This window comes from Camelus bactrianus, chromosome 22 (assembly GCF_048773025.1).
Source record: "Camelus bactrianus isolate YW-2024 breed Bactrian camel chromosome 22, ASM4877302v1, whole genome shotgun sequence".
NCBI classification, from domain to species: domain Eukaryota; kingdom Metazoa; phylum Chordata; class Mammalia; order Artiodactyla; family Camelidae; genus Camelus; species Camelus bactrianus.
The window spans coordinates 23759300-23781928 of record NC_133560.1 but is presented as its reverse complement, the minus strand read 5'-3'; the positions used below and the strand labels follow the sequence as shown (position 1 = coordinate 23781928).

The 22629-nt window shown below is 44.8% G+C and overlaps 1 protein-coding gene across 6 annotated transcripts in view; it reads right to left on the bottom strand.

The window, feature by feature from the left end:
* The window catches only part of CACNA1A (calcium voltage-gated channel subunit alpha1 A), a 280900-nt gene that overhangs the window by 165827 nt on the left and 92444 nt on the right, over window positions 1-22629 (bottom strand). For all 6 annotated transcript variants that reach the window (XM_074350635.1, XM_074350639.1, XM_074350636.1 and 3 more), the window contains one exon: window positions 120-226. In XM_074350635.1, coding sequence (XP_074206736.1) covers window positions 120-226 — 107 coding nt within the window. The remainder of the gene's footprint in view (window positions 1-119; window positions 227-22629) is intronic.

Genomic DNA, 22629 nt, shown 5'->3' with positions numbered 1-22629 from the left:
GGTTCCTGGTGCTGAGACTGAGAGCTCACTCTGCCCTCAGCTCCCACCCCCAACACTGATTTGCCGCCAAAGCGAAGAAGAGACCTGCCCCCCCACCACTGCCAAGAGACATCACTCACCAGTCGTTCAGACATTGGGGTCTTGTCATCATCAGGTAGGTGTTGCTCCAGGGCGAGGACAATGCAGTTTGCTATGATGGTGGCTAAAATCATATATTCAAAGGGAGTATCACAGAATTAAGGAAAATCTTCCCAACTTTGTTTCGGTTCAAAGCAAAATTGAGGAAAAAGTACAGAGGCTTCCTACATGCCCTCTGCCCCTACATATGCATGGGCTTCCACGTTATCAACATAACAAACCATGATCGCCCAGAGTCTACAGCTTACATTACGGTCCACACTCTTGGTCTTATATATTCCATGAGTCTGAGCAAATGTATAATGACACGTATCCACCATTGCAGTCTCATACAGACTAGTACCACTGCACTAAAAACCTGGCAGAAGACTTTGTAAGGAAAATGTGAATATTCTCCTTCCATCTCACCTCCAACATTCATTGAATAAATATTAATTCAGCACCCAGTGTGTGCCAGGTCCTGTTCTGGGTACTGGGGACACAGCTGAGAGTAATATAGACAAAAATCTCTGCCCCTGTGGAGAAGTGAGTGAGGCACCACATTACACTGTACATTAGAAGGTGGTGAATGCTACAGGGGGAAAAAGCAGGGAAGGAGGTCGGTGATTGTAATTTAAAATACAGCAATCAGATTTGATATCAGAAGCATGAGCAACAAAAGAAAAAAATAGATCAATTGGACTTTGCCAAATATAAAACTCTGTGCATCAAAGGGCACTGTCAAGAAAGTGAAAAAAACACCACCAACAGAATGGGAGAAAACATTTGCAAATCATATATCTAATAAGGGTCTAGTATCAGAATATATAAAGAACACTTACAACTCAACAACAAAAAGATAACCCAATTAAATAAAAGGCAAAGGGCCTGAAGAGACATTTCTTCAAAGAAGATATTCAAATAGCCAATAAGCACATGAAAAGATGCTCAACATCCTTAACCATTAAGAAAATGCAAATCAAAACCACAATGGGATACCACTTCACATCCAGTAGCGTGACTAGAATGAAAAAAAAAAAAAAACCCAGAAAACAGTAAGTGTTGGTGAGAATATGAGAAATTGGAACCACTGTACACTGCTAGTGGAAATGTAAAATGGTGTAGCCACTGTGGAAAATATTCTGATGATTCTTCGAAGAGTTAACCACGTGACCCAGCAATCCCACTCCTAGGTATATACCAAAAGAACTGGAAAACTGTACACAGAGGCATGTTCATAGAAGCAATATTCACAATAGCCAAAAGGTAGAAACAGCCCAAAGGTCCATCAAGGAATGAACAGTTAAATAAAATGTGATATAGCCTTAGAATGGAATATTATTCAGCCATAAAAACGAAGTGCCGATACCTGCTACAAAGTAAATGAAGCTTGAAAACACTATGCTAAGTCAAAGAAGCCAGACACAAAAGACCTCATATTGTATGAATGCCATTTACATGAAATGTCCAGAACAGGAAAATCTACAGTCAGAAAGCAGATTGGTGGTTGCCAAGGGCTGGGAGAGGGGGAAATGGTGAGTGGCCGCTTAATGTTTTGGAACTAAAGGTGACAACTGAACAACGTGATGATTGTACTAAAGGCCATGGAATTACTCACTTAAAATGGTTAGTATTGTTATGTGAATTTCACTTCAATACAAAAAATATAATACGGTGGTCGGGGCCAGCCTCTGAAAAGCAGGCCTTTCAAGATCAGAGGGAGGGAAGGGGCTACTGCATGTGACGATTTCCAGATGCACATTCCTCTCTCTCCAGGAACAAACTTCCCCCTGCATCTGGGGAGCTCTCCTCCAGGTTGAGATAGTCCTACCAGATAGTCCTACCAGAGGGTCTGCCCTTGGGGAGGGTCTGTCCTGCACACTTCATATTAGGGCCTGATCTGCTGGTCAGTTGGTGAACGAGAATCCCTGTCCCCTCACCAGACCTGCAGAACCACCCTCAGGTCAACAAAGCTGGCCATCTCTGAGAAGGAGGTTTAAGTCTGGAGAAATGGATGCAGGAAGGAGAAGGAAGGCCCCAGGGTACTGGTTACCCTGGAACAAGGTTTCCCAGCTTCGGCACTACTGACATTTGGAGCAGACCATTCTCTGTAGTGGGGCTGTCCTGTGCACTGTAGGACGAGCAGATTCCCTGGTCTCTACCCACTAGATGCCATTAGCACCCTCCTCTCCGGTTATGACAATCAAAACTGATGACAACCAAAAGTGATCTCCGGATATTCCCAAGTGTCCCCCGAAAACACTAATATCCACTGTTTAACAGAACCATCAAACAGCCTGTCTTGAACTTGCCCAGGTTAAACTATCGCCCTCCATCCAGCTTTCTCTCTTGGAAACTTAACTGGCCTTGGTCTTCCGTTTGGCCCCACAGTTACGTCTGGTATTTTGGAAACTCCATAAAGCCACGGGCTAAAAGTGGAGTTGGAGTGTATACCCACTTTCCAAGTGTGAAAACAAAGTCTGGAATAGACCACCTGGGAGTAAGAATCTAAGTAAACCAGGCAAACCAGATCTTTGTCACCAGCTTCAATACAGCCTCTGCCTCCAGCTGAAAGCTTAGCTCCACGCACACTTTGAAAAGCAAATCCAAGACTCAGGGCAATTCGGGGAGCCAACAAAAGCCATTCCTGCTGACGATCGTCTCTGATTGGCTTCCTGCCTCCAAGCTGACAGTCATTAGGAGCACAGAGAACAAAGCAGGGCTGTGTTGCACAAATACTCCATTCTGCCTCACCCTGCAGCCCAGAAAATAAGAGACAATATTTGTACACAGAGAAGCAATGCCAAGCCCTTCCCTGGCCTCCCCTCGCCGAGGCTTCTGAAGCCATGATTTGAATCTGATGATTTTGTTTCCCTTTCCTGCCAACTAGCTCGCCATTTGCTTCTGCACAAAGCCACCACCTCACTCTTCGGGCCCCCTGGCCTCCTGCCCCTAAATGGCAGCGATATGACTTCCTTTGCATCAGCTTTGAGCTGAGGTTCCAGGAAGAGTCCCAGAAGGCCAGCAGCAAGCAGCACTTTTATGGGCTGCATTATCAGGGTTTCAATTGCCTGCTGGCACCTGGATTTCAGACCCGGAGCTCTCCGGGTACGACAACAAAGCCTTAGTCAGCACGTGGGCCAACAAAAAGAGGCTGCCCACCCCCATCTTATTTCTTTTTCTTACTTTTTGTTAGCCAGGGACACACTGGCTGTCCAATGTCATCCCTCTTTCCCTCCACATACCCACAGACGCAGCCAATGTCCACAGGGACACCCCAAGTGGGAATCTGCAACAGTGACCTTACACCCTTGTGTGTGTAAGGTCACACACACTTAAATGTATGGTCCAAGAACCAACTGCATAGGCAACATTCATTAGAAAAGCAGAGGGTCAGGCCCCACGCTGACCTGCTGAGTCAGAATATGCATTTTAGCAAGATCTCCAGGGGATCTGTGTGCACACTGAAGTTTGGGAGGTGCTGCCTTAAATCTATTTCAGGGGGAGGAGGAGCCCAGGTAATTGTGGCTTTGAGTCATCCAGAAAAAAGTGGGGGCTCACCTTTCTCCTTCACATTCTGACCCCCAGGAGAATTCAGGTGGCCTTGATCAGTCTTCTGCCTCCACTCAAGGGGGCTGAAAAGAAACCCAGGATCTTGGTGGAATAAAAGCCGTGTTGAAATGAGAAAAGAAACAGAGAAGGAAATTCATGCTTACTGCATGTGGAAGGATTTACAGCCTTTCCACAGCTCCCATCTCACTCAGAAAAAAAAGTCAAAGTGCTCCCAGCAGCCAGCGAGGCCCTGCCCTCATCTCTCCCAGTCTCCCCCTTGTTCACTCAGCTGGAGCCACAGTGGCCTCCTCCAGGTCCCTCAAACACACGAGGCACATTCTTCCACCAGGGCCTTTGCACCTGCTAGTCTCTCTCCCAGAACACTCTTTTCCCCAGAGACCTGCATTGTTCCCTTCCTCACTTCCTTTAGGTCTTTACTCAAAAGTCACATCCTCAGTGAGGACTTCACCACCCTTTTCCTACTTAATTTTTTCCCTTGGCCCCAAACATGTTATACTTTTCTTCTTTATCTTGTTCACTGTTTCTCTTGCCTAACAGACAATCAGCTCTAGACAAGTAGGGATTTCTGTCTACTTTGTTCACTGCCTTGTTCTCGGCACCTAAGAGGCCATCAGTTATACAGCAGGTGCTCAGTAAACACCTGTGGAAGGGTTGGTGGGTCCTTCTTTCTGCATCTCTCCCCTCACTTCACCACGTGCCAAGTCTCCATGGGTATGTTACAGACACGATCAGCTCCTTGAAACATGCAATGATGCAGCTGGAACACAGAAACAAAGATGGGGTACCAAGTTCTTGGCAAGGAGGAGATCCTCTCTGCAAGTAGAAGTCAAAGGTAGTCCAGGCAGGGGGAAGTGAGGCTTTCTCAGCCCAACCCTGAGTCGTGCTTGATCCTCCCAATTTAGAAAGCCTTGGTTCTAACTCACAGCTGCGGTGAGCAATGCCTCTGATAGCTGAGCCGAGCCTTCCTGCTCCCCGACTGGTTTGGGGAGAAAGCACCTGTGTCAGCGGGATCCAGAATAATCAGCCAGCCGAAGAGGCCAAGTGGAGGGGGGGTGTTGAAAGGAGAGAAGCATCCCTGGTGGGAGGAAAAGCTGGCTCCTGAAATGGCTGGTGGAAGTCAGGCTAGCAAACAGCCCTGCAGGCAAGTGAAGATACACAAAGCTTCCCCCACAATTAGATTGATCAAGACCCAGAGGCCACAGCAAGGGGCTATGTGTGACACTGGAAACAACCAAGGGATTCTTTGCAGGGAAGAAGGGCTACATCTGTGAACAGGAGCTGCTCTTGGGATCCAGAACATCAAGGAAAATCAATTTGTAAAGTGGGCATGGTTGATGGCTCCAGCCCCTTAGCAAGACTTTGCAGAACGGCCAAGTAATTCATCCTTCTCTTTGTGGTGTTCTTCCTCCCCCTACCATTCCCATCTCACTTCCAACCTCCTGTGGTTGGTGTGAAAAATCAAATCAGGTTTGTTAACGCATCAAGGTCTTGTCTCTACTATAGGGGCTGCCTGATGTGTATGTTCTAAGGAAACAGATACATCAGTGAGTCAACAAAGCAGTTGAGCTTGTGGGGAGAAGCCAAGCAGGCCTTATTCTCATGCTAGTTCCATGCTCATCACAATTACCAGGGAAAGAGTAGGGGGTACCAGGGCCCTGGATGTATGGGTGTAGGATATATTCCTTGCTCCATGAAACAGATGCCACAATTTAACTTAGCAATATGATCAACTATTATGGGGCGATTAGCAGACACAACAGCCACAATTACAGCTGCTGTTTACTGAGCGCTCTGTTGGGCAGACACCGTGCTAAGAACTTTACATTCATTGCTTCAGTTCATTCCTTGCAACAATTCTACAAGGTAGGTTCTATTGCAGGCCCCATTTCCCAGATAAGGAAATCAAGGCTCAGAGAGGTTTAACAAACTGCTCAAGGTCATGCATGTGCTACTGGAAGAGCCAGGCCTCACCCTAAGATCCATGCCTTTAAGCTGGTGGTCCCCCCAGACCACCCAACAGTTTACCCTTACTTATTAGAAGGTGGCTGGGTTTGCCTTTATTTAAAAATTGGAGCTGGGGTACACCTGGGATGTTAACCAAATGGATGAGGCCAAATGGATTAGTTCTCACCTGAGTCCCAACCAAATGCCACAGTTTAATGTAGTAATTATCAACCATCGCATGCTAGTCCACACCTTCATAAGCCCACCCCAATGGGGTCATACTAATGAATATTTCAACTTCTAATAATCCAAAGACTCTCTCTCGAGTTCTCAGACATGGGCTTCGAACTCTCCAACTCACAGGACTAAAATAAAATCAAGCCTAGAAGAGCTCTCCACCAGCGGGTCAGCTTGAGACCCTAGTGGTGATGTTTTCAGTACCACGGCCAGCAGCGAGAGGCACAAGTTTAATCACACATCCACCCAGACATGGTAGGCCTGGAGCAGGGCAGGGAAACTCAGCGTCAAGTATTAACACTGAGACATCTGTAAAGACCTACATTTAACACACACAGTAGAGGCACCAAAAAAGGGGAAAAAAAGATTCATTATGTCAGCAGGAAAATCAAATGAAGAGAAAATTAAAATCTCAACACTAAATAGGTTTGATGTGTTGTTAGTTTTTTAATACCACCCAAGGATTTCTAATACTTTAGTTCTGAAAAGGGTAGCCTACCGAGGGCAGCTAAGTCATGCTTCTGCTCAGAAAACTGGAAATATCTGCATGAGAAATCATAAAGCAGGGTAGTTGGAAAGGTTTGGGGATCAGACAGTAATGGTGTTGGGCAAAGGAGTTTCCTTCTCTGAGGCTCAGCTTCCTTCTTCACATTACATATAAATGTGAAAAGTAGCACCTATCTCTTCAGGCAGGTAGGTGGATATACACAATAAGACACTTAGAACCAGGCCTGGTCTATAGCATGTACTCAGTAAATGTGAGAGTTTTATTATTGTTTACACTGGTTCCTGTGATGTTCAGAAAACTTTATATGCTTATGAAAGCAGAACATGGGGTTCATTTCATTGTAATCATGCAATCAATGTTTATTATTTTTATTACAATTGCTGCTACTAGTATTATTAATTTTTCCTATTTCTTTTTCTAACCATGTAAGGCTCAGTCCCTTCTCTTCACTGGAAAGCATCAACACCTACTCTCATCATGGCTGATGAGAACGTCTCTAAAATCTGAAGTGTTTCCAGGAACAAAACACAATTAATGTGTGTGGCCCACTCCCCGAACATCAGGCTTAAAATAAGTGTTTCAAAAATATCCATCAGATATTTCATATAAATGGGATCCTACAATATGTGACCTCTTATGTTGAGCTTCTTTCCCTTAGAATAGTGTTTTTGAGGTTCATCCACATTGTGGCATGTATCCATATGCCATTCCTTTTTATGGCTGAATAATATTCCATTGTATGGATATATTACAACTTGTTTATCCATTCACCTACTTTGGGGCTGTTTCAATCTTTTGTTTATCTAGAATAGGTGAATCCATAGAGACAGAATGCTGATTGGTGCTTACCAGAAGCTGGAGGAAGGTGAGAAATGCTTAGTGGGTATAGAGTTTCCTTTTGGGGTAATGAAGGTGTTTTGGAACTAGACAGAGATGGGGGTGGGGGATGCACAACACTGTGAATGCACTAAATCACACCAGATGTTTGCTTTATTTATTTTTTATTTAAGTAGAGTTGATTTACTGACCTGTTCACTTAATTTTTTTAATTTTTTGTTGTTGTTGGAGGGGAGTAACTAAGTTTATTTATTTATTTAAATGGAGGTACTAGAGATTGAATCCAGGACCTTGTGCACACTAAGCATGCACTCTACCACTGAGCTATATCCTCCCCCTTGAACTGTTCATTCTTAAATGGGTAATTATGCTATGTGAACCTCACCTCAATTTTTTAAAAAATCCCTATTGGTTATTCTTCTCATTCCCTCTCCCCCAACCTGGATTCTCAGAGTCCCCTTCAGATGCTTTCACTCACTGACTTTTCCAGCTGACTTTTCCCCTTAGCCCTCAAATTCCATTTAAAAACTAAATGGCTTCAAAATTTCTGCTAAATTAAGCTTTGTGTCTTTAAAAACATGGTTTCACTTATAATAGGAATACATGCTTACTGTATTTTTTCTAGTTTTAAAATTTCGTAACATATCATTCAAAAAGTGAAAGGTCCTTACACCACCTCCACTTCCCAGAGGTAATCAATGCTAGTGGCCCACTGTTTCTCTCTCATATTTCCCCCTATACACATTCTTTGTACTGCTACTCTCTCTTCTGGTTTTTTCCTAGGTATGAGACAGCTTATCCCTCACCTCCTTCAAATTGTACTGAAACACTGTCTTCTTTGTAAAGGCTTCCCTGGCTACAAGATCTAAAGTCCCAACCTGTCAACAACACCATCTCTCTCTCTCTCCTGTTTGTTTTTGGCTTGTTTGTTATTTCTTAGCAACTTTTTGCATCAAACAAATGACGCCTTTTATTTATCTATCTTATTTGTGGTGGTCTCCCTCACTGAATGTCAACCCCATGAAGGTAAGGATTTGTCTGACTTGTTCTTGATTGTGTGTCGAGCAACTAAAGCAGGACCTAACCCACAGTAGGTGCTCAATAAATACTGTTAAATGAATGAAAACAAGCATACAAGATCGCATTTTCCCTTTATGAAACTGGGATTGTGAGACATAATTTTCTGCAATTTGCTGTGCCCCTCACCACACTGGACACATTTTCCATATCAGCACAATGGCCTTCCCTCTTTTAAAAGGCTGTGCAGTATTATTGGGAATGGATGCATCATCATTTATTTAATATTCCCCGAAATGCTTCCAGTTTGTCTTTATTACAAGCAAAGCTGTGATGAATAATCTGACCATACATCCTTGTGCCTTGGTGAGGATTTTTCCCTGTGAGATAAATTCCAAGATGTGGAATTGCTGGCTTTGAGGAGGGGTTACATGTCTGACATTCTCAAAGATACTGCCAAATCCAACCTGGAGATTCACAGGGCTATCTTTTGCAGTTTTTAAAAAGTGAGGTGAATGTGTGTGTGTATTCATTCTGAAATTAAATCCCTGATTGAAATGCATAAATTGCTCTGTACCAAAAAGTTTAAAAGTGGAAGAATTAATGTGACTTATGGGAAAACACACACACACACACACACACACACACACACACAGCAAAACGAAGTTCCCTTGATGAAAAAAAGAAAGGAAAAAAACTATCAAAACAAGTTTTGAGCAGGAGGTAGTGGTCGATTTTAAACTCTTGGGGTCTGAGGCTCCCAGTAAGGATTGAAGACTTCTCTTTGTTTCTCTTTTTTCAGGACAGGAAAGTTCCTGGAGACATCGGAGTGATGTGAAGTCTCTCTCTCCTGATCCAATTCACAACCACATTCCCTGGTATGTTCACTCCACCGAGGGGAAGTCCTCCTGTCTTCTTGTATGTTACCCCTGTGCAGTGGTCATTTCCTCAGCACCTTCTCTGTACATTCCATCTACCTCTTGGCTTAAGATCAAACCTGGAAATTCCCTGAAGACCAACCACTCCAAGGTCCAGGGGGCCACTGGCAGCTTCAAATTAGTTCCTCCAAACAAAAGGAAAATCCAGCTCAGGGAGATGTCGGCCATAATAGACCCAAGGAAACCCAGGGAGGCCAAGGAGAAGAGTCCCAAGAAAGCAAGAGAGACAAAGAAGGACCCTCCCAATCCAGATGAGGTGAGAAAGGTATGCAAGAAGCTAGATGAGGTGAAGAAGACCCCCTCAAAACCAGGTGCAGCCAAGGAGAAGGCCCCCAAGAAGGGCAGCAAGGCCAAGAAATTCCCGCTCCCAAACCAAACAAGGCCACAGAGGTCCCTCCTGGTGCTACTGGGTTCAGCAGGAAACCCAAGGTCAAAGCTTCAGCAGCCAAGATGCTGATGCCCATAGGAAAACAAAAGCTAGGAGTAAGACTGTGGTAGAGCCTGTTACTTACCATGTACAATCTGTGGAGAGGCCATTGTCCGTGCTGGTCCCTTCTGTCCCTGATACGTAGAGGACATCCTTACCTCCTCATCAATGTCAACTCCTGGCCACTCCATGCACACCCAGGAGTGACACCAGCCACCTCCAAAATGTCCCTTTCGAGCATCCTTCTCTTTAACCACCACCCTCCTCCTCTCAGCTAATTAGCTCTCTAAACGCAAACCAACATCCAGCCTAGGAAGCCCTGCCACCCGCTGACCCCACCGTTTCTCAGCATTCTCTCTTGCCTTCATCTCCTTCCTTGTCAACCTTATGTAGGCTGGTTATCTATTACTCCCTTGCCTTTCTTTCCCTCCTGGAAAAAGCCCATCCCTAGATAAACCCAACAGTTGCTTTCCAGGTGCCTGTACAGAGTAACATTCCTGAACAAGATCAACAATCTGGGCTGATGACATGAAATTCATGATCCTAAACCTCAAATGGCCATTTAAGAATTATAGCATCTTATACACGCACCCCAATGTTCACAGCAGCACTAATGACAATAGCCAAGACATGGAAAAAACCTAAATGTCCATCAACAGAGGACTGGATAAAGAAGTTGTGGTATATTTATACAATGGAATACTACTCAGCCATAAAAAAAAAACAATAAAATAATGACATTTGCAGCAACAGGGATAGTCCTGGAGATCGTCATTCTAAGTGAAGTAAGCCAAAAAGAGAAAGAAAAATACCATATGATACCACTCATATGTGGAATATTAAAAAGAAAATAAGAAAAAAGAAGACACTAATGAATGTATCTAAAACACAGAAACAGAATTATAGCATCCCAGACGGAAGGAGATACCAGCGCCTATTGGTACACTGTTGGGAATAAATCAATTTAGAGACATAAATATTCTTCCATCATTAGAAACCCCACCTTTGACTTCAAATCTCCCTCCAGCCATCAACCCGTTTCTTCACTCCCATTAATAAAGGAGTTGACTACACATGTTGCCTCCACGTCCTCACCCCAGATTCTTCTACCCTCTCCTGGCTGGCTTCTAGCCCCAGTGCTTAACTAAAACTCTTCTAGTGATAATCGCCAAATACCTCCAGGCTGTCCAATCCCAGGACCACTCTTCTGTGCTCACATTATTTGGCCATGTCCTCCTTTTGTGTTTTCCTACTAACCTTGTCACCACTTTGTCTCCTCTTCTCACTCCCCCTTTTCTACTGAATCTCTGAATGTTGGTCTTCCCTGGGGCTCCATTCTAGGCAATCTTCCATTCTCTACCTAGATCCATTTTCTAGGGAGTCCCATGCATTTTGATGTGTTATGTTATCAATGGCTGCCCTTTCCTCCCAAATATCTCCTCATTGCTCTGCTCGGCGTCCTGAGAGAGGCAGGGCTGACTCTGCTGAACTGCATTACCTGGCCTCCCTCATCTCTTGCCTTCTGGGTGGGTGTGGCCAAAGGGAAACACCAGCAAGAGACTGGAGGAAAAGAGGGGGAGTCGGGGTGTTTCTCCATCCCATTCCCTCCCTGCTGCAGAGTGAGGCTCTGGCGATGGTTGTATCCTTTTGCACCTTTTCAGAGACTTCTCAAAGAGTATCTCAGAGTGCTTCATAGGAGCATCTGTATTAGCTTCCTGGGACTGCTGGAATGAATTACTGCAAACCTGTGGCTTAAAACAACCAAAATTGATTCCCTAACAGTTATACAGGCCAGGAACCCACCATTAACGTAGCGGCAAGACCAAGCTCCCTCCCCAGACTCCAGGGCAGGATTCGTTCTCGCCTCTTCTAGCTTCTGGTGGTGCTAGGCATTTCCTAGCTTGTGGCTGCACCACTCCAATCTCTGCCTCCGTCTTCACATGACTTCCTGGGTCTTCTCCCCTCCCCATGTCTTCTAAGAACACTTGTCACAGAATGTGATCACCATCACAGCCTCAGCATCTATCCCAGTGCCAAGCCCATAGCAGGCCCTGATACATGTCTATTACATGAGCAAGTAAATTTGCATCTATTTCATGTCTCTTGACATCTCAGCAGCAGTCCTTTCTGCATCTTCCACCTTCTCTTCCAACTTTCCCAGCTGTTGCTTTGGCAACCCAAGTTAAACAAATCTCTCCAGAAAGCCCCCAAGCCCCTGCTGAAACCTCCCTCACTTGCTTCCCATGTACTTCCTCAAATATTTGGGTCTGTCTGGTCTTCTCCTGTGTGGGCCCTGCCATCTGAGAATTCTCCTTGAGGTTTTATCATTAAAAAAAATAAACCAATATATTCTATGCCTCCAAAAGAAGCTTTTACTTTTGCAAACTCTATTGATTTAATCCTAGAGGCTGCTGGCAGTGGTCCCAGGAGCTTAATCAATATGACAACACCCAGAGCAGCCAGAACATCAAGGAGGCTCGGCCAAGATCTCCTGCTTGGGTCTTCACTGATCTGGACTGAATCTCTCCCAATGATGAAGAAAGATTTACAGTTGGGGACAGGATATTTGCAACTGCTCCAGGATCCTGCTTAGGTGAGCAAAAGGAAATCTCTTCAAGCACAAGGCACTTTAGAGCTATTTGTTAATTTGCTACTAGGGCTGATTCCCAGGGGGTGCTAAGCCAGCAAGAAACCAAAGATAACAGAGGAACATTGCAGGTTCTAGAACCTGAGTGTAAGCCCCCTGGTGGGGTGAGCAGGAGTAGAACAGGCAAAGGGGGTGGGGCGAGAAGCTGAGGAGGGCAAGAGTGAAAACTGAATGAGTGAAAATAGGGATTCCTTCACCCCTCAGCAGACACTACATGATCAGGGAAGGAGAGAAAAAAGGTCATAGAAAGAAGGAGGTTGAGAGTGACTGAATCAACACTTAAGAGTTTTTAAAACCATTCCTCTTCTCAAAGGAAAAGTCAAACAGTTCTTTCCCAAATTTTTTTCAAGATTGAAAACCAGAGAGAGGAGGTAGAGCCCCTCTCTACAGGAATAAAGCAGAGGGAAGTAGTCTTTGTTAGCTGCAGGTTTAAGTACATGTGAGTATACACACCCCTCATGAGAACACTGGGCTTATTAACCCCAGGGCACAGATGATGAGGTACTCCATTCTGGACAGTCTACATTCTGCTGCAGTAACAAAAACAACAAAAAAACCCGGATCTCAGCGGCTAACAATACCACAGGTCTCTTTCCTTGCTCATGCTCTCTTTTCTTGTCCACTGAATGTGGGATGAGGACTCTGCTCTATGCCATCCTCCAGCACCTAGTCTGAGGGAAGCTCCATCTCTGTGCATGCATGATGGTGGAGGCAGGAAAAAGGAAACAAAGTGAATCATATACTGGCTCTTAAAGCTTCTAGCCAAAAGTGACACGTGTCACTTCCCCTCACATTCCATTGGCTAAAGCAGGTCACATGAGTATGCCTATCTTCAAGGAGGTGGGAAAAGACACTCTACTGTGTGACCAGAGAAGAACCAAAAAAATATTAGCTGAACAAGGTGAAGAATTTCCACTCAGGAAGATTAAATGATTTGCCCAAAGTCAAACAGCATCAAAGGTGGCAGCAGTCGGATCAGAATTCCACATGCTATGGGCCATGTTCTTTAAGCTCTACTACCTTGCACGTGACAAGAGTTGGGAATAAAATTTAGATTACAATGAGTATAAACAGCAATGGGGGGAGGGTACAGCTCAGTGGTAGAGCATACGCTTAGCATGCACGACATCCTGGGTTCAATCCCCAGTACCTCCATTAAGAAAGAAAGAAATAAACCTAATTACCCCTCCAAAATTTTTTTAAATTTTAAAAATTTTAATAGAAATGGAGGCAGTGGGGAGAAGGAACAAGGGAAAATAATGCATTGAGTTAGGGAGAGATGGAAGGAGCCGGAAAGTTAACACCAGAGCATAAGTAAAGAGGTCTCATCTTTAGAAATCCAAACACATCCCAAACATTAGGAAAGGGGTTACGAGTCTCATGCTTTTTTCAGAGAGATCAACAGCAACCAAGAACAGTGTAGGGGTTTATATGAAGCCACATAAGGAAGTGCGGGCACAACCGTAAAGAGAACATTTCAGTTTCTTGCCTGTTCCCTGAAAGCTGCCATCTTGGCTCAGGAGGAAGGTCCAACAAACATTAATTTGTGCAACTGCAACCTCAGGAAGCTGGGGCCAGCTCTTGCCAGAACTCTCATCAGCTGCATTGTCCCTCCCTGGATGTTTTCCTGCACAGTTCTGGGAAATCTGGACTGGAGTTGGACAGTGTTCCAGAACGGATGGTGCTGGCTTGGCCCTTCGGAGTACTCCTCCCCAACCCCTACCCAAGCCAGACCAGAAGTGTGAAAGATCCTGGCTCTACTATACACCCAGCCTGTGGGCAGGAATTCCAAATAGATGGGGAGGCCAGATTAGCATTAGAGCAAGGTTTCTGGAAAGCACTCACCATCACTGGCAACGCATCATAGCCATTTCACCTATTATGTGCTACCTGAGTGCCTTCTGTACATTGATTCATTGAGCCCTCATCGCCTATCTATCCAGAGAGCTTACTGGTCGACCTTCAAGTTATACCCAGAACTGGTGGTTGCCAGGAACTGGGGGGAGAGGCAGAATGAGTGTAAAGTTTCCTTTCAGAGTGATGAAGTGCTGTAAAACTGAAAGAGGTGATGGCTGCACAACATTGTGAATGTACTGCAGGCCACTGAATTGTACACCTCAAAATAGTAAGTTTTATATTATATGTATTTTACAATAAGAAAATTTTTAAATGGTTGCCAGAATCCAACCACTCATTATCTGCACAGCCAATACCCTGATCCTGACCCCACTTGCCTGAACTAATACTGTCACTTCCTCCCCCATCCCCAGTTTCTGCCCTTCTCCCAACAATCTGCTTCCCACAACAGGGGCCAGAGGAGCCTGTAAACATGAGTCAGGTCATGTCTGTCCTCTGCTCAGAACTCTCCATGGCTCCTACCTTACTTACAGCAAAAGCTAAAATCCTCCCTTTAGTACACAAAGTCTGGCACGACCTACCCTGACATCTCCCTGCCCCCACCTCCTCCGACTCTCCCCTTTTCTTACTCCCTTCAGCCACACCAACTGCCTTGCTACTCTTTCAACATGCCAAGCATGGCCTTACCTCGGGGCCTTTGTACCTGCTGTTCCCTCTCCCCCCAGACCTCCTCATGGCTTCCTCCTCACTTCTTTCAAGTCTTGAATCAAATTGCACTGCCTCAGTGAGGCCTTATCTAATGTAGAAACTGGCCTCCCCACCCCTTTTCCTTGCTGTTTTCCCCACACTGCCCTTATAATCCTCTAAAGTATTATGCAACTTACTTATTATTTTGTTTGTTGTTTATCCTATGTCTCTCCCAATGAGGATATAGGCCCAGGTAGACCAAGACGTTTGTCTGCTTCCTGTGTCTCACACAATGCCTTGCCCACTGAATACACTCAGAATTCACAAAATGAATATACAGCTCTATGAGGCAAAGACTATTTTCCGTCCAATTTACAGAGGAGTAAAACTGAGACTCATCAGCAGGCTTGCAGCTAGTAGTGGTTGAGCAGTCACCAAATTCAGTCCGAGTTCACAGCCCAGGTTCTCAACCACAATGATTGACTTTTATCACTAAACATGTGGCATGTAGAACCGAGCACCTACTATGTCAGGTGGTGTTCTAAGTGCTGGTGAGATGACAGAGCACAAAACAGGCACAGCTCAACTCCCACAAAGGTGACATAGTGCCTGGCTCAGCCCTTTCCTGCCTCAGCTCTCACCTGCTTTCACGTTTGGCTCCAACAGCCGCCACTGGACCACAGGGTTCCAGATACTCTAAGGAACAGACTGGCCATGCAATCTGCACCACCTCCCTCTAGTGCTTCTGTGTAGCTTTCATGACGATTTGTCCTCATATGACATCACATGATGTCTTATGACACTCTAGGATGATGATTGGTGAACCCCGCCATCTTCACTATCAACCATGAACACCATGAGCTCAGAGGCCTCATGACAAGTTTTCTTTTCATCCCATGTTTGCTGATCTATGGATGAATGGAGCACCAAGAGTCACCTCCTTCAAGAAGTAGCCTCTGATTTTTCCTCCCCAAACAAACCCTCCTTGGGAACCTAATGAAGCACCTCCCTGGAGCCGTTTTATAAGTGTTTGTGTTATTATCGGCTTTTTCCCCTGTTCATTTTCCTGGAAGTAGACAGTTCTGGCCAGAACACCACCTGAACCCCTACAACATAACACATCATTGTACATTGTGATAACTGCTATGAGAAATGACACTGGGGGAGACCTAATTTAGACTAGGGGATGGTGGCGACTGTCAGGACAAGGTCTCTGAGGCTGTACCATTTAACTGAAGACCTAAAGGATTTAGAAGGATTCCTGAAGTGAAGGGTTGGGGGAAGGTACCAGAATTTCACAGTGGCTTTATTCATAACGGACAAAACAAAAATAAACCCAAACACTCACCGATAGGATAAGCAAACTGAAGTATTTCCATACGATGGAATAGCACTCAGCAATAAAAATGAATGGAGCTGTGGTGCTCACTCATTCAACACACATTTATTGGTCACCTCTACGAACAGCAAAAATAAAGAAATAAAGCAGAGGAGTGGGTGGGAGGCTCTGGGTGTGCAATTTAAAACTGGGCAGATGCTGAGAAGGTACCTTTGAGTAAAGACCCGGAGGAGGTGAAGGAGAAGCCATGAGGTTGCCTGGTGGAAAGAGAATCCAGGCAGAAGGAAGAGCCAGTGCAAAGACCCTGAGGTAGGAGCGTCCCTGGTGTGTTTGAGAAAGAATAAAGAAGCCAGGAGCAGGTAAGTGAGAGGGAACTGTAGGGAACAGAGCTCAGAGATGCTCAGGGGTTTTCCTGAGGCAGAGAAAATCAGCAATGGACAAGGAGAATGATGGCTTTTTAGAGGTCAGGAATGGAGGAGGAAAGAGAGGCCTGAGCTCGGAGTTCCTGCCACCCTGTCCCTGCACATCTTACCAGCCCAACAAGCCCAGTATTAGGAAAGTGTACACATTCCAGTCACCAGATATGCTTTCCTAAAAGATCAGAACAAAGGAGAGGAAGAAATGCTGGCCTGGTGAAAAAGGAAGTGAAGCCTATAAAGAGAGGAACACAGAAAAGAAATTGCTGATATATACTAATACATCCTCCATCGGGTCTTGGCAAACTACGGCCCGCAGTGTGTTTCTGTAAATAAAGTCTTATTGGAAAACAGCCATAGCCATTTGTTTATGTATTGTCCATGGGTGCTTTGCTACACCAGCAGAGCTGAATGGCCCTGACAGAGACATATAGCCCACAAAGCTTCAGCTTTTTACTATTTTGCCCTTTGCAGAAAAAAATCTGCTGCTCCCTGTACTGTAACAATAACACAGAACTACATATTAATACATTAAGTAGTTACAATGTATATTTATATATTAATATGTAAGTCTGTAATATAAAATGATACAATTACATTTATAACCAACACCTATATTGAACGCTTATGTGCTGAGCACTGGACTAAGCTTCTTTGCCTACATTACTGCATTAAATCTGTTCAACTGCTCACTGAACTAGGGCATTATCATGTATTCTGGTAGTAATTTCTGTACAGTAAATTCCACAAATTTCACAGGTACAACTTGATGAATTTTGATAGATGTACACACCCTACAAAACCACTGCCACAGTCAAGATACCTAACATTTCCATCACTCCCTAAGAGGTGCAAATTTCAAACTCCCAATTTACCCCTTCCTATTGTTAATTAAGAGCACAGACTCTGGAGCCAGACAGCCTGGGTTCAAATCCCACCTCTGTTGGAGTATGAGACTTCAAACTACTGAACCTCCCTCTGGACTCTTCTCTTTTGTTACATGGGATGATGACAATGGCGCTCACCCCTTAAGGTGTTGAGAGAATGAAATTAACTCATGCAAGTAAGGTGCTGGCCACATTGTCCAGAACTCTTGTTACCATGACTGTCTTTACTGACAGATGAGGAAACTGAAGCACAGGGAGGGAAAGTCACTTGCCCATGTCAACCAGTGGTCCAGCCGAGATCTGAACCTGTACAGCCATTACTTCCAGAAGCAGGATCTGGCAAAGTTGGGAAGAGGGTGATGAAAATCTGGAACCATGACAAGTGGACCCAACACACCGCCCTGGGAGACTTGCATCTGTCCACCTCTCTCCTCATTGTTGTCACGGACCTCGGACTGGTTGGAGAGGGGAGGGGACAGGGCTGCTTGGCTGCCAGAGGCAATGAGGGGCTGCCCTTCCGCATTCCGAGGAGGGGAGGAGAGGCCAGTGAAGCCTGAATGCAGGAAGTCAAGACAGTGCTGGCCTTATCATCACGGAGCCTTGGAGGAGTTCAAAGAAGTGGGCGAGGCTGGGAAGGGACAGGCCATTGTTATAGCCACTGAACTGACCTTGGAGGAGGCTGGGGATGGGGACCCACTGCTTACGCAGCTGGACCAGATTCGGGAGGGGTGGGCTCGAGCCATTGTTAGCACGTCTGGGCTACAATTTCACTTGTGCACCTACTTCTGGCTGCCAAGACAGGCTCCAAAGAGAGGGAGGAGCAGATGTGGTGTTGGGGAGTCGCTTCCTGCCCATAGGACCTAAGTCCACCTCCCTGGGCTCAGCCTGAGGTTTTACCTCCAGCAAGATGGTCACTTTCTCTGGGCAGGAAGCTGGTCTCTCTGACCCCATTCAGGCACCTTCCTCCACCACAGCCTTGGATTAAGCCAAGGGCCTTGCCAGGGGCACAGATTGCAGCTGTCTAAGCAAAGCTTGAGCTAGAACCGAACATCCTTCAGGGACACCAAAAGATTTCCCCTAAAAGGGAAAGAACTCTCAGAGCAGCAAAAGAGCGAGGGAGGTTCTAACAGTAATCACCACCACTAACAACAACAATAATAATCACAGAAAAGTAGATTTGTTTTTGCCACTGGGAACCCAATTTCTCCTTGTGTCCACCAAACCTCCTCTTCCTGGAAGCACACCTGGACTGAACATCCAGGTGTGCCCTGCAGTTAGGTGAGTCATAGGTACTGACTATCTCTGTTACCCAAAACCCACTCTTCCTCCTTCTCTACCCTGCTATGCTGACCTGTGTGGAGGCTGACCTGTGTGGACAGCCTCACTGACATCCTTACCCTCTGGCTTTGGACACCAGGGGGCCCTGGCAGGAGATGGAAGGAGGGCATGAAGTTAGGGCATTTATTCTGCTGGCTTCCTTGGGTTACAACTCCTGCTGGGCAGCTGTTTCTCTCTCTCTCTCTCTCTGACCCTTCTTCCCTCCTTCTCTGTTTTGGTAACTGCCCACCCACATCTCTTAATTCAATTTTGATGTGTGTCTTCTGTTTCCTACTGAAACCCTTTCTGGTACACCATGGGATAAAATTTTGGTCAACTAGAATGCTGGCAGAAGTGAGGCTCACTATGTCTAGATGTGGCCCACCAAAACCTCCTGTGTGAGGCTTCCTACTCGCCTTCCTGGCTAGAAGCAAATATTTTCAAGTTCTTAGGGGATGGTGGAGCCATGAGATGGAGGGAGCCTGGGTCCTGGACAGATGATGTGAAAGGCCATCTGCTGACTATCTTACTGGACTTCAGGTGAGTGAGAAGTACATTCTTACTGTGCTAAGCCACGACAGATGTAGGGGCTGCTTTTCACATCAGCCAGCATACTCTAATACACCTTTAAAGGGATCCCTCCTCCCTACTCCCGTGAAGTTGGCTCCACCCCCAGTGCTGGAGACAGATTATGTGACTCAAGCCTAAGCCAATCAGAGCACCCCTTCCCCTACAGTCATTGGTTCAGGCATGAGCACGTGAGCCCAGCACAGCCAATCAAATACAATGAGCCATTTGCTGAGCATGCTAGGAGGATGGCTGGGAAAGAGAATCCCTTTGGATACGATCCACTGAAGACCAAAGGGCTGTAACTGCAGCCTGGACGTTTCGGCATGGAGAGTGAAGCCAACTTCAAAAGGCAGAGCCCAGAAACTGAGGCCTAAGGATGTCCTCCAGTCCCTGGATCCAGACAAGCCAGAAGCTGGTCACTCTCTGGACACTTCTGTCTCATGAGCTAGTCAAATCCTCTCTTCTTGCTTAAGTGCCTTTGAGTTTTCTGCTCCTTGCAACTGAAGGGCACTAATGGATTCACGTAGGTAAATGTAATGAGTCCTCACTATGTGTCAGGTGCAAAGTTTGGAGACAGATATTTTATTTTAATTCCCATTTTACAGTCAAGGAAACTGAGGCTTTGTAAATTACCTAGAAGCACCCTAGTAGAAAATGGTTTGCAAAAGAGTATTTTGGGGAGTGGGTATGTGATCTTAGATAAACAGGATTGGGCCAGAAGTCAAGTCCCAAAACTAACATTCTTTTTTGGTGAGATCTCAAGTATGCCTTAATTCAAAATAAAACTGAGATAAAAACCCTTGCCTTCATCCCTCACTCACCTCATTCAGGTTAGTTGAGGTGGTAAATGAGGCAATAGCTAATCAGTGTTTTGAAGGAAAAACTATCAACAAATTATTGATAAATAACATATTGTTATTAATAAGTGGCCATTGTTTAACTAAGTCCAGAAAACCCTGGGGACAAGGAGCTGTCCAGTGACTCTTGACAAGAAATCCAAAGACCATCTGTGGCACATACATCCTCCACAACACATACCCTTGGCAGGAACACAAACTGCTTTCTTCACCCAGAAAACTCAACCAGAAAAGGAACAGAGATAGAGAGAGGGGAGAGGGAAGGGGAAAATCATGCCAACTCAAAATATCTTTCAATATGACCAACGATTTCCATCTCCACAGCCACCAGCCCCGTCTAAGGCACATCATCTCTTTCTTGAAGGACTACAGTAATTTCCTCACTGGCCTCATGGCTTCCTTTCTTGCCCCCCTTAGAATTCATGTTCCACATAGCAGTCAGTGAAGCCATTCACAGACATAATCTCATTGCATTGCTGTTTCAGTGGCCAGACAGTGCCTTTAGGATAAATACTATGTCAAACATCTGCCACAGGGTCTTTGCACATGCTGTTCCCTCTGGTCAGAACATCTTTCCCACCACTCCTGCCCTCTCTATATCAGAGTTCCACTAAAGACTCAGTTTATTACCAACCACTTCTTGGGGGAGGTTGTTTTATGTGTTCCTCTCAGAGCAATATTGTCCCTCCTAAGGCTTTATGGTATTTATAGCTGTAAATTAAGTGGCCATCGCTATTTACCTGTCACCCCTGCCACACCCTAAGCTCCATGAAATCACTGACTGTGTCTGCCATGTTCATCATTGTAACCCAGTGCCTCAAACATCATTGGCTCTCAACAAATACTTGTGGTTTGACTGGCTGAGCACAAAAACAGACCAAATCAAAAGAGGTAAAAGTTAAGTAGTCAGAGAAGCTGTCATGCAGATCATTGAGGCAAGGATGGACTTTCTAAGAAACAGTTCTGGGACAACTGTTATGGCATAAAAAGGAAATTGGACCCCTACCTCACCCAATACACAGGAATCAATTCCATGCTGATCAGTGACATACAATGAGCAAAACTGTAGAAGTTTTAGAAATAATATAGAATATATTCATGACCTCAAGGTAGAAACAATTTTATTAAATAAGACACAGAACCCACAAACGGTAAAGGAAAAGATTTCTACATTCAGCCACATTAAAATTAAGAACTGCTATTGATTAAAAGACATCATAAAAAAGATCAAAAGACAAGTCAAGAGAAGATACCACACAGCATATCATGATGAAGGACCAGTTTCCAAAATATATAAGGATCACTTACAGATCAATATGAGGAAAAAAATCAAGCAACCCAATAAAACAGTGGATAGAGCATGAAGAGGCACTTCACAAAAGAAAAAACTTTGAATAGCCAATAAATGTATTAAAATATGTTCACCAAATTTACACACGCACAAAGTAAAATCACAAGAAATCACCACACATCCACCAGAAAGGCTGCACTTAAAAAGTCTGACAATACCACACATATATGTATAACTGAGTCGCTTTTCTGTACACCTGAAACTAACATTGTAAACCAACTATACTTCAATAAAAATTTCTTCTATAAAAATCTGACAATACCAAGTATTGGTAAGGGTGTGGAGCAACTTGAACGCTCAGCTGCTGCTGGCAGGAGGGTAAATTAGCACAACCAGCTTGCAAGAAAAGTCTGGCAGGATTTAGTCAAATTGAAGACACACTAATCTTAATATCCAACAGTTTTGCGTGGAGGCAGGTACCTTTGAAAGACTCCTGCATGCGTGCAGCAAAATCCACGACTAGCAAGATGGCTTATTTTCAGCCACCTAAAGAGAACACACTCATGTGTTCATCATCAGTGAGCAAATATGACCATGAGGGAGCTGCGGAGACCACAAGAAGAATGGACCTTACGAATGTAATTGTAAGCCAATGAGGCAAAAAACAAAACAATTCATATCACATAATTTTAAATTTATTAAGTCCAAAACCATAAAACATTTAACTACACTGCATATCTAGGTGGTAAAACCACAAAGGAAAGCAAGCTAAGGAGTCCCATAAAATCCTCAACCGTGGTTCATCCAGGGGGGAAGGCGGGGTTGTGATGGGGGATGGGCAAATGGGAGAATCTGAGGTGGTGGCATTCTGGCTCCTGACCTGGGTAAAATGGTGTTTTTGAAGTAAAGCTGATTTACATTGTGGTGGTAGTTTCTGGTGTACAGCACAGTGATTCAGTTATACATAACCAACTATCTGTCTATCTGTCTATCTATCTAACCTTTTTCAGATTCTTTTCCATTGTTGGTTATTACAAGATTTGGAATATAGTCCCTGTGCTGTACAGTAGGTCCTTGTTGTTTATCTGTTTTATATTCAGTAGCGCGTATCTGCTAATCCCAAACTCCTAATTTATCTCCCCACCCCCGCCACCTTTCCCCTT